The sequence below is a fragment of the Artemia sp. Qi Xiang Cuo genome, chromosome 5 (genome assembly GCF_049724085.1).
Source record: "Artemia sp. Qi Xiang Cuo chromosome 5, ASM4972408v1, whole genome shotgun sequence".
Taxonomy (NCBI): Eukaryota; Metazoa; Arthropoda; class Branchiopoda; order Anostraca; family Artemiidae; genus Artemia; species Artemia sp. Qi Xiang Cuo.
In genome coordinates, this window is record NC_142798.1 from 10,814,561 (window position 1) to 10,828,034 (window position 13,474).

Below are 13,474 nucleotides of genomic sequence, written 5' to 3' on the forward strand. Positions count from 1 at the left end.
ATGATAAACTGAAAGAATGAAGGGGAATCCTATTGAAGATTAGAAGGGAATTTAATCTTATTAAACACCAAAGGACGCAATACGGTGAAAAGCCATACAAGTGCTATACATGTAACGGGTGGCAATAAGGCTAGACCCATGTCCAAGAACCCATGCCAGTGAAAGTTATACAAATGTGAAACTTGAAACAAAAATTTCATTGAAAAGAAAATCAGTCTAAACACCTGAAAATCGACACCAGCAAAAACGCCCCAAACATCAGATCTCTAGAAGTAATAGAGGCAGTTGGCACCTTTTTTGGACTAGAATCAGTCAAAAGCTTTCAATCCGTGTAATTTGAGAACAAAAATGGGCCTGTCAAATGCCCACTGCTACCCCACTGCTGCATTCGGCTTGAAATGACGTGGCAAGTATCTTGGACCAATTGGACGTAATAATGATGATCTACAGAGAATATGTGCCTTCTTCGACCTTTTTAATGAAGTGTTTCGATCTGCTTAAAACTAATGCGCAAGGGGACAGAAGAGATGTATTTTAGAAGGGCGAAAAAATAAGTCCTAAGTCCTATAAATTTCAGTTGTTTCTAAGCTTATCTTGATGATTGATTCGAATTTCCTTTAACCGTTGCTTTTCATTTGAACAAGCATTTCATTCTTAACCGGATCAGTAGCTTCGTGAAATTGTAAAAGAATGAGAAAATTGGATAAATATATTATTTAAAAATGATATAAGAGCATGGATAAGAATGGAAGGAAATATGAAAATCATGTCAACAGAAACTTTATGCGAATTATACAGTAAAAATAATTTTACCATTATTGTGTTTTCTTGTACTTTTGCCAAAGGCTGTAAGTTTATATGGCCCAAATAGGGGAGGGGGCACATTTTCATGGTAGAGACCATTATATTTGAAAATGATGTTAGTTGGGGAGGTGAATGGTACGACTATTTTGTTAAAGTGTTAAACCAATTGAAGGAGGTGGGAATTTTTACATCTTAGTCTGGGGCAAGACTATATCCATGGGGGGGGGGAGGATACCGGGCTTGGCCCCCCCCCCCACATTTGAGTCCGAACCCCTAAAAATTTAACAAAAATACTTCCAGGTAAATTTTATGTGTTTTATAACGTTTTTTTTTGGTAACCCCCTCTCCCTGAACAAAAATTCTGGATATAACCTTCGTCTGGGGACAAATGAGAATCTATAGAAGAGCATGAATGCTGCTACAACACCCCAACAGCAAAGAAAAAAGGCGGCAAAAACTTTGGATGAACTCAGTTATCGAACTGTCTCAAACAAATCTAGTGAATGAACCAGAAGTTATTATTTTGTTCTGGACTCCATTGGCTATGTACCCATGCGTAGATTATATACAGATTTAGGTATATAGATTATATAGAATTATATAGATTGTACTGGGCAAACTTCCTCGTTATAATTTTTTTCAGTGGACTCTTTTGTCCATATACCTAGTTTCGAAGTAATAAATGTTTGCTCAATATTTCATGCAAGATGAAATTCTGCATTGATCATCTTCAACCGAGATCTTCAGCGCTTGTCAACGCATATTTTTGTCAAAATAAAATAATTAAAGATCTAAAGTGTAAAAAAAAGATGGAAAAACGGATACTGTTTTTTAAATTATTCTTATTAGTTACTTCAAATATTACTTTAAGGATACTTACTTTTTCTTTCTTCAATTGTTTTGCATGTTCCTTTTCTTGTTTAGCAATTTCCGCTTTCTTAGTCACAATATACTCAAGTATAGCTTCTTTATCATATAAATATCCATCAGGCCTAAAATTAATAAACACAAATAACTAAATTCATCTTAGTTCAAAACCAACCAATCACCATGAAGACTTAGATACTTAACATCCTTTTAGCTCCAATGCGTCATTCAAGTTTGACATTATACTAGTTTTAACAACCTTACCAATTGGTCAATAGCACAGACGGCTAGCAGCGCAAATTTTCTGTAGAAACGTGCTTAAGCTATGTACCTTACAAATCCCCTTACAATTATTTACAATACAATTCACTTACAATTATTTTGTTTATTAAATTTCTAGCTCTAAGCAATTTAATGATTCGATTTAGGAAGCCTGGTAAAAAAATAAGGAAAATAATATAAGCTCAAAACTATCACCGTGATAATAGGTTTGCCAATTGGTCAATAGTACAAACGGTTAGCAGCGCACATTTTGAGTAGAAACCTGCTTAAGCTATGCACCTTACAATTCTGTTCCATAGCCACACAATTTTAGTAAAAACTGAAAGTGCAACGGGTATCAAAATAGGAACACTTTTGTGTCCCCTATGGTAGGTCTATGATATGGACCTTTGGTAGGTCTATTCTTATATGAACACAAGATTTTCTAAGATTTTTCTTTTGGTTGTGAGACAAAAAAAAAATCAATTTTTTAGGGCAGTACCACACTTTCATCAGTGTTGCCAGCTAAGAACCAATTAGATAAATTTGATAACACTTTTTGTCCTTAAAAATGCAAACACTATTAATCTGTTGATTCCTAAAACAAATGAAATTTTCAAAAAATACCTGATCTTCTTAAGCTGTTTAGTGCCAAAAGTTTTTAGCTTATTTTTGTCCATTTTTATTTGTATTATTCTCTTTAATCAGACACCTGCGATCAGAGCCATTCTTAGGGCTGATGGTGCCTGGGAAAAAATTAATTACAGTGCCTCCCTCCTGACTCAAATATAACTAAAAAAGCCAAATCTAAGTGAAAAAATTGATTGAAGCTGGCAGCCCCCCAGAGGCGGAGCCCCCGAGCAGCAAGACCCGGGGCAATTTACCCTATTGCCCCCCTCTTTGAACGACTCTGCCTACTACTACAAAAAACTGCATAACTTCATATAAAGGACTTTTTCATTCAAAATTGAATTCCTGACTTCTTTTAATTTAAGGTGTATCCAGTTGCATAAGTTTTGACTTAATCAGTTCAAACATTCATAATCCCATTAATTGTCCTTGGTATTTAGTAGGCACTTTATGTCCCTCAACTACCTATAAATATTTGAATTCGCCTCAGTCTGCCAAAAATCAAGCTTTTTTTGCATAATTTACATATATGCATAATTTGCATAGCCTTTTTCATAATTTGCATAATTATGTTCCTATAGATTTTAGCTGTTTAGTCTTTCTGTATTACTACTTACCTTGCTTGGGCGAGATAGGGAAAGATCATACTGCTAATTATATATACTGTGATTCAGTGCTAAAAGAAAAAACAAAACAAAAAACTAACCTTTGAAGTAAACTCAAAAAGAGCATAATACACACTAAATCAAACAAGCCAAGCAAAAATAAGCCTGAATAAATGAAAGAAATATTTGCTTATGGTCTTAATTTAAACTGATGAAAAATGTTACTTGAGTCTTTTAATATTAAATTATTATAAATTGGGCTTATAGCAATATCTAGAGTATCTGTATTTATAGCAAGGTCTCTATTTATATATTTTTAAATCTCAATTGCCCCCCTAAAAGATTGTGGTAAGCCATTTACAGTAGATATTAAAGTTGCCACCCCAAAAAGAACTAACCAATCTGAATTTTCAAAAATGTGGAAGGCCAAAGCAGAATCAAAATTGATTCCATCTGATCACATCTTAAATGAAAATTGGGTCTGTAGGCAAGCTGAAGTCAATTGCTAAACAGAGAATTCTTGACCAATCCAATTGGTGAATAGTCCTTCATTTATTCTGGCTTGTTGTTGCTTGGTTTGTTAGATTCAGTGTGCATTCTGCTCTTGTTGAGTTTACTTCAAAAGGTTAATTTTTTTTTAGCACTAAAGACGACTTGGTTGAGGTCCTTGTCGAAATATCTGCTTATTTTCGCTTCATTTCATTCTACTGGTTGACCTTACCCTCTTTTTCTCGGCTATTTGATTTTATTATTCCTTTATTATTTTCTCTTCTTTGTTCATACTACAGATGCACAAGACCAAGGTAGTGGTAAAACTGAACTGAAAAACTACTTATACCCAAGCCATACCATACTTACACCTGTTGACAAATAAAACTAAGTTTTATAAATGATATGTGTTTGCTCTTGATTTGAGTTCTTGAAAACTGACAGGGTAGGAAATCAATTTAAAACTCAAGCTTGCTCCCAGCTATTCTCTAATAATAATATGTCTTTTTAATATTTGACAGATTCCTGCTATGGATAAAAAAAAACTGGTGTTCCAAGCTTCCATCTTTTTTAGTTTCAAAAAATAATAGCTTAACTCTTGACTTTGATAGGTCAATTGCGAATTTTACGTTTGGAAGCTGAACAATGTTCAACTGGTAGAATTATGGACTGCATACATGATTGGCAATGTAGGCATTCATAATTTTGATCAACAAGTGTGACTATAGTATGACCTGGGCACTATTCTGCAAATAAAACGCACGTTATGACAGGATCTCGGCAGGGTTGAAGGGTTAAACAGCAGCAGTCAAAAGGACGAATAGAATCTTTTCCTAGTCTTAGGTGAAGGGTTCCATATCCTGATGCTTTTTCATCACTTTTTCTTTCGTGGTACGAGTACACTGCACTGGCAGTATTGTTTCTTCCGTGTCTGGTCATACCTTTAAAATAAAGAAGAATATATTATTACCACCATTTTTTTTTTTTGCAACTTAAGCTACATACAGGGTTTTCACCATGGTCAGTTCATAAAGTGCTACAATTGACAATTCATCAAGTCAGTTCAAAAAGTGCTACAATTGCATGCTAAAGAGAAATTTTTGGTATTTAGTACAACAGTCAACAAATTGACTGTAATAGTGTTAAATACGCCCTTTCGTACTACAAGTGGCAACCCTGAGAACATTCTACAGTGCTAAACGTAATGAAATAGTGCTAGAATAGTACTTTTGTGCAACAAGTGACAACCTGGCTACGTAGGCAGGGGTAGGGCTTAAGATGAATAAGGAAGCTTTTCAGTTTTGCTTAAGTTGGGAAGGTATAATCAAACTCATTTTATAACTAAAAAATGAAAGGCATCAGTCATAGTGGTATAGCATAGTCATAGTGGTGAGTGTGGTAAGGCATCATAGTGGTCAGTGTGGTAAGGCAGTCATAGTGGTAAAGCATCAGTCATAGTGGTATAGTGGTAGTGGTATACAATTTCATAACTAGCTTGGTACAACTATAGACAATATCCTAGTTTAGGTAAATTTGGTGCAGGGAAGGGAAATAGCAATGGTAATAGACAGCTACGATTATCTAGGTAAAATAATATACTTACAACCAATACAATATTTGGTCATAAAATGGCGATAATTTCAGTTAGTATTAAAATGACTAAGACAAAAAACCTTGTTGATAATGTTATTGCAAATCTAAGATTGGCAGGATTGATACAGGACTTAGGGTATAAAGGAATGATGCTATTGATGTTAAAAGAAAAGAACACCATCTAGCTATCTCTCAATTTGACATAAAGCTAAAATTCAAGAATGGTAACAATCCTTTGGGTAATTAGGATGTTGACGCACTCCATGATGAGAACTTCAAAAAAACTTTCCAAGGACAGTTTAATACGAAAGTGGAGAGTTTAGAGCTTGAAAATAAACAAGACGAATGGATTTTTTTTAAGGAAAATAGTTTGTGAAGTAGCAGAAGATGCCTTGGAACAGAAAGCTAGAAGGCCAGCTGGGTACACTAGTAAATACCCTTTAAGTTTGGTAGAAGAGAAAAGGGGTTTGTACAAAAAGTTTCTGAGTGATAGATATAATAAGAGGAAAGTAAAAGAAAAGGAGAAGAAATTGAAGCACAGGAGGTGCAAAATGGAGAAGAATCACTGAAAAGTTTGCCAACAGCAGCAACATTTGAAGAAATTTAAAATAAATTTCTGGTGAACTATTATCTCAATTAATCAGTAGTTGTACCAAACCAATCCTGCTCAAATCATCCTCAGGGCCATAGTATGGTGTTTCTTTTTATCTTGAAATTTTTCCCATAGTAGAGTGCAGACGGTTTTTTGTCTTTGTATTATCCTTTCTTGTTTTAGTTTTGTTTTAGTGTAAAGCTTTTTAAAATAGGCAATGATTAGAAGTCCTCCAAAAAAAAAGTCCCCTCAGATCCCACCCCAAATACCAGTGAAACTGACACCCATCCTGGCTGGTCAAGCGCACTATCTCAGAGTTCACATGATAGCTCCAATTCTGAGAATAAGGACAATGATCAGTGTAAAGGCCAATGTCACTATAAATGATGATAATGGGTTTCAAGAGGTGCTTTCTAGAAGCTCTAAAAAAAAGATATCCCCAATCAGAAGCATTTCCCCTCTCCCTAACCAAGATCCTCCCTCCCAAAACTTAGGAATTTACCTTAAAATTTCCCGTATTACCCCCTTTAAACTAAAAAATATTACTTCAATAATAATTGCAATGTTCAGATTGCTAAAATCAATGTTCTCCCTTAATATTCACTGTGATGGATCTCTGCTAATAATTGTCTAGGATCAATAATCAGCAGACACAACAATAAACCTAAAATCCCTTCTGAATACCCCAATTAATGCATCTAAATGGAACCCAAAACAACTCCCAACAAAAAGGGTAGTTTGTAACATTCCCCCAGAAATACCTATTCAGGAGTTAAAAGAAGGGCTCTCAGATAGGGCTGGAAACACAATCCCAGTTGAAGATGTTACCTAACTTGGTAAACCTAACTCTAATGGCCTAAAAACAAGTAGATCTTTCTTATTTACACTGAAGGAAAAAATTAACATCCCAGAAGTTATTCCTATTTGGGCAAATGAAACCACACAAGGAATACAAACCAAAGCCTATCCAGTGTCAGAAGTGTCTCAAACTGGGACACACAACAAACAAATGCAATGAAATTCTTCTAGAGTGTAGTAATTGTAATTCATTCCATCCTAAAGAGTTGACAACTTGCAACAACACTCAGCCTACATGCATCAATTGCAAAGGCCCACATGAATCTACCAATAAATCACTATGCCCTGTATATAATAAAAGAGCACTAACACTCCAAATAGCAACAGAGAAGGCCATCCAATACCCCTTTGCAGCAATGGACGCAAATGCTGCCCAAGAGTACCAAATAAAGCCAGTAATGAAACCAACCAAAACCCCCAAGTCAAACGCCCCCAATGCATCAAGTACCCCGTATAAAACACCATCCTCTAAGCCACCTAGCTCAAATCCCTATCAGAAGGAATCACCAAGTCAACAAGCCTCCTTGTCCGGTGAGATGAGGTCAGCCTGGCCCCCCTCCCAAGAAAAAACGAACCAGAAACACTACCAGGAATTAATCCCTTAACTGACTAACAGGATGCACAACCAAACATGCAATCCCCAAATATATGCTTATTCATTCTAAACTGTAATGCAGTTCAGGCCATGAACATACCTCAACTACAGAAAACAAAAATCATTGCAGAATTGGCAAAAATCTAAATTCCTGATGATATGCTCATTCAAGCAAAAAAGATCTTGCTTTACTTTTAACAAAGCTGAACATTGATACACAGTCATCAAGGAGGCACACTTGTGCCTCTATAAAGAGGCGACCCACCACAATGTTAAGCGATTTCAGGTCCTAGAGGTCGCAGAGAGACGGCGGTAATCGCATTTTGTAGCCCAAGCTCAAACTAAGAAACTTGCAAAATTTAATCCTCCTCTGACTTTATCTTCATGGGGTAAACTGGGCCGGAAGTTTCGACCCTCCCACCACAGCCCCCCTTTAACGTTGTCCGATTGGGCTGAAATTTAGAGGTTAAGCTTTCCTACAGGGCCTGGGAGCTTATCCTCGAAATTTCAGCTCAATCCGATCACTCCTTCCCTGTTTTCAAAAAAACAAATATAGCCACTTAAAATTCATCATCATTTCTTTTTTTTTCTTATCCACGCCTACAGGCCACAGTTGGCAACTGATCCGGGTGAATGAGGACTCATTCGAAGCAGAATTCAACCTGTTAGGGCCTTTTGATATTTTCAGACTAAAAAATCTATCCTCTAACTTTATATGTACGAAAAACCTTGATTTCCCTTAATAGCCAGGGTTAATTTTTCCCACAACAACCCTCCTTTACCGCTGTCTGATCGGGCTTTCATTTAGAAAATTAGTTGTTCTAGGGCCTGGGAGCTTATCTTCAAAATGTCAGTTCAATCTGATCACTCCTTCCCTGTTTTCCAAAAACCAAATATAGAGTTTTGTGGGAATTTGCTTGCGTCGAAAATAGATTCCATTTACTAAAAAACAATTACAATTGTGTCTCTTTAGTCCAGCGATTGATACTTAAGACTGTCAGGCAGAAAACCCGGGTTCGAGTCACCGTCAGAGAAAATTTTTTATATACTGAATTTAACCTTTAAAAAAGAAACTCATTTTCTTTTTTAAATTATTTGAAAAAAATTACGTTTTCTAAAGAGTTAAAGAGGCTGGGTTACAAGGTTGACCCTTAGAACGTACAGGGATTAGGAGGCACAGTCGGGGGCTGTTAAAGAGGCTGAGTCACAAGTTCGAACCTTAAAACGTACAGGGATTAGGAGGCACCCTGTACGACGTGATTTGAGTATTCAGGAATTAAAAGCCTTAACACAAGAATATTCAAGAGCGGGGGGTTTGGGGGCGGCAGCCCCCAACTTTAACTCCTGACACGATCAGCTAACAGTTAGTCAAGCAATAATAAGTAATAAACTGTACAAAAACGTGCAGAAATTATTTGAAAAAACTACGTTTTCTAAAGAGTTAAAGAGGCTGAGTTACAAGGTCGAACCTTAAAACGTACAGGGATTAGGAGGCACAGTTGGGGGCTGCCTCCCCCAAACCCCCGCTTTCGCAGCCTTTAAATAAAAAAAAAGTTTTTTAAACTGAAAGTAAGGAGCGACATTAAATCTTAAAACAAACAAAAATTATTCCGTATATGAAAGGGGCTGTGCCCTCCTCAACGCCTCGCTCTTTACGCTAAAGTTTTTATTGTTTAAACAAAAGAGTTGTGAGAAAGTCAAACTTTAGCGTAAAGAGCGAGGCGTTGAGGAGGGCACAGCCTCTTTCATATGCGGAATAATTTCTGTTCGTTTTAAGATTTAATGTCGCTCCTTACTTTCAGTTTAAAAAACTTTTTTTTTTATTTAAAGGCTGCGAAAGCGGGGGTTTGGGGGCGGCAGCCCCCAACTGTGCCTCCTAATCTCTGTACGTTTTAAGGTTCGACCTTGTAACTCAGCCTCTTTAACTCTTTAGAAAACGTAGTTTTTTTCAAATAATATGAAAAAAAAAATCAACAACACAACACATATCAATACTCCATTGGAACGTAAGATCACTCACAGAAAATAAGCTAAATGAACTAATATCTTTTATGAATAATAATTCCATTAATATTGCTTGCCTCCAGGAAACTCATTTAACCCAAAATCTACAAATTAAGTATCTGGGATATACTATCCTGAGAAAGGAAAGATCATCAGAGAGACAGGGAGGTGGAGTTGCTTTGTTAGTTAAGATTAATATAAAATTCTGTAGGATCAATTTTCTAAATTTTGCAAATGATGTTGATGCAATTCGTATTAGTTCTTGGCTGAATAATGCAAAAACCTACATGATAAACTTTTATATGTCTAATGGTCAAACTACATATGCCAAGGATTTCTTTAATTAGATAAATATTTCTAATATGTTGATAAATATCATTATTTGTGGAGATTTGAATGCCCACAGCCTTTTTTGGGCGAATAAACCAGCAAATAAAGCTGGTAAATTGATTGAGCATATGACTTCAAATAATAATGAATTAGCTGTTGCTATCCCTCCAAACCTGAATACACATTTCCACCCCAAAAGTGGTAGATTCTCCACAATGGACCTACAAATTGTGTCATTAAATATTTTGAATAAAAATTTATATAAATAAAATTGATAGTCTATGTACTGACCATTTTGCTATAGTTTGCTCCCTAAATGAACCTGCTGAAACTCTTTCACATACCTTCAAATATATCAACACTAAAGCAAATTGGTCTATGTTCCAGAATAAGCTAAATGATGAAATTACAAGTTTCACCCAAAATTCATGCATTTCAAACACAACAGTTGACACAGATGCTGAAGTCTTGACATCTTTACTAATAAATACAGCTAATCATGCTATCCCCAGGACAACACCCAAGAAAACCTTCCCTAAACACATTCCTAAAGCATGGTGGACAAATGAGTGCCAAAATAAATGGAGAATAAAAAAGGCAGCTAGGACAGAATTCATAAAAAAAACCATCACCTACTACATATTTAAAAAAACTACAAGCACAATCTAATCTAAAAAGGACTATAATAGATGCTAAATATAATTACTGGAATAATTTTGCAAATAATCTCTCCAGATATACACATGAGCCAATTATACATAAAGTCATAAGCCACATCTGTGGGGAAAAGACTTCCCCCAACCCGCTCCTGTATGTGCTTATACATAATAATACCCATTATGACAATGATAATGAAGAAGCTAAGCTATTTGCAACTCTTTTTGTTAATAAGCTAACATCAAATAAACGAAGCAAAATGTCCCCAATTCCTATGAACCCAAGTTACCAACCACGCCCAGGATCCAAGTATATAACTAGTCCATTTTCAATCCAGGAAATGAATAATAAAATACATCATATTAGGACCAAAACTAGCGGCAGCTATGACAATATACACCCTACATGGATAAAGAATATCACCCCTTCATGGAAAGAGGAAAAGCTAAATTGCTATAATCACGCTTAGGCATCTTCTATGTTCCCCAATGTATGGAAATGTTAATCCCTCCTAGCAATCCTTAAGAAAAATAAACCCAAAGATAACCCTGAGTCCTATAGGCCCATAATGATTACTCCTGTGATGGGGAAAATAATGGAGAAAATGATCTATTAGAGACTCCTCTGGTTTGTTGAAAAAAAATAATATGATCCCTCACACTCAAACTGGATTCAGGAAACACCACTCCTCAACAGATGCTTTCATTTTGCTAACAAATGCAATAAATGAATCATTCTCAAAAAATAATGTCCTAGTTGCAGCTCTCCTAGATTTTGAAGGGGCATATGACAATGTGAACAACCAAATCCTTTTAAACAAACTTGCAAACCTTGGACTACCCCCCAAGCTAGTATCTTTTATAAAATCCTTCATAGAAGTGCGAAATTTCATTGTTTGTGTTGGTTCAACCTCTTCACTGCAAAAGACAATAACCAAAGGCCTATCTCAGGGAGCAGTCCTCAGTTGCCTCCTCTTTGCCCTATATCTCTGGGACACAAACCTACCCCACACGAATCTATAATATGCTGACGATCTGGTGCTATAGTCATCTGGCAACACCTTTGAGATAGCACAGTCAAATCTGTAAAAGTCACTTTTCCGATTTGAAAAATTCTCTCAACATTCAGATTTACCCATTGCACCTACCAAGTCAAAAATAATCCAATTTCACCAAAAGCAAAACCATGTTAATGCAAAACTAACTTTAAATAAAACAACTATTTCAGAAGATAATCATATTAATTACCTAGGTCTCATGCTTGACCAAAAACTTAATTTCCACCTCCACACTTCAAACACAATGAAAAAATGCTATAGTACAACAATTATGCTAAAAAGACGTCTTCCTATGTCATCGAAATGTAATGAGAAGACCTTAATGCAGTTTTATAAGTCCCATATAAGATTCTAGATTGACTATGGGCTCATCGCCTATGGTGGATGAGCAAAGAACTAGATGCAAAAAATTTAAACAATACAAAATGATATAATGTATCTCATATTTGGTCTTGGGAAACCCACAAGCACCAAGTTTCTGCTTATGGAGAGTGGATTAACTACAGTAAGGGAAAGACGTAGCTTTTCTTGATAAAATATTTTACAAAAATTGAATCAAATAGCTCATACACCCTACATAATTGGTTAAGAAATCCAGCCATGTATAGAGGCATCGCAGATGAGTATGCCAATATTCAGCAGAAGTTCTCTGTACCAGCAAAGTCTATTGCACCCACTTTACCCCAATCCCCTCCATGGAATTGGTCAATTCCCATAATAAATACTGATTTCTCAAAGTGGAATAAAGATTTAACCCCCATTGCTTTTGTCCAGAAAAATTTTGCTGAAGTTAATACAACTACCTATAAAAATCACTTCCAAATATTTGTTGATGGGTCAAAAATGAATGAGAAGGTAGCAAGTGACGCTTTCTTTCCTCACCTGAAAATTGCAATGGGCGAGAGATTATATAATAATTTATCTATAATGTCCGCTGAGTTAAATGTTATAATCATGGCATTAGAACACCTTAAGGAAAACCAACCTTTGATTGCAAATTCAAATAATATTATTGCATATTTCGACTCTTTATAAAGCCTTGAGTTGCTGGCCTCAGCTCCTCAGTATAAGTTGGACATTAACACTTATCATTGTCTCAGTATTATAGATAATCTTGCTTCAAGTGGCATAAGAACTTATTTTCAGTATATTCCTAGCCACTCTGGCATAAGTGGTAACCATCAGGTTGGTGAAATAGCAAAAAATGCTATAAATATTGACCAGCCAAGTGGAAGACCAATCCCGATTAGAGATACTTACCGATGGAGACTATCAGATATTAATTTTAATAAGATTAATCCTATCTTTTCCCCCTTTCCCAATAAGTATCTTTCTAAAATTTATCACAGAATTCGTTCTGGAACAAATGGACTAAATTTTCTTGCATTCTTGTATAAGTTTTCTAACTCAATTGGTTCAATCCCCCTGTCCCCTCTTTGCAGGCATTGTAATATGAATAATGAGAGAATTGGCCATTGCCTATTTTAAAGTAATATGCCGATGTCTGCACAACATACCTTGCTTTGTAAACTGTTAAAATGCTTCAAACACCACAAAATATCACTATCAGCCAAGAGCCTAGCCAACTATACCTACACACAGAGCATAGAAATTGACATCTATCATCTCATAATTGAACTCCTAGAGTCGAAGATCTACTGAAAGATATCTGAAAATATCTAATAATCATGAGGCAATCAAGCCAGTAGCTCTGTACCCCACAGAGTGAAGCAAAAGGAAAAGGGCTAAATAGTATTACTGAAAAAACCGCTTGCTGTTAAATAGAAGAAGGCTATTAGTAAAACTGCAAAGGATCCAGGAAATACAGCCAGACAGTATAATAGTAAAACTATTAAAATGAATTGAAAGGGACAGACAGGGATAAGAAGGAAAAAATCTTTGACAATTTGCTGAAGTGCTCTCAAAAAGGGGAGGGTTTTCATCCCCAAAGATTGTAGAAAAAGTTTTAAGTTATAAACAGTGTGTGTCAGTGTGGTTTTAGGATGGGAAGAGGATGCACTGAGCATTTTTTTTGTTGCTCTTAGATCAATAATCTAAATCATCAGACTACTTTGGTCCTCAGTCTTATGGATTATGAACAGGCAAGTGATTCAGCTCATAGAAAGGCTTTA

At 35.8% G+C, this 13,474-nt stretch overlaps 1 protein-coding gene across 1 annotated transcript in view; it reads right to left on the reverse strand.

The window, feature by feature from the left end:
* Positions 1-13,474, reverse strand: part of LOC148951802 (nitric oxide synthase-interacting protein homolog) — a 59,445-nt gene that overhangs the window by 38,594 nt on the left and 7,377 nt on the right. The window contains exons 2-3 of the mRNA XM_089089336.1: positions 4,420-4,597; positions 1,685-1,796 (exon numbers count right to left, since the gene is read on the reverse strand). Of these exons, the coding sequence (XP_088945462.1) occupies positions 1,685-1,796; positions 4,420-4,595 (288 nt within the window). The 5' untranslated portion in view covers positions 4,596-4,597. The remainder of the gene's footprint in view (positions 1-1,684; positions 1,797-4,419; positions 4,598-13,474) is intronic.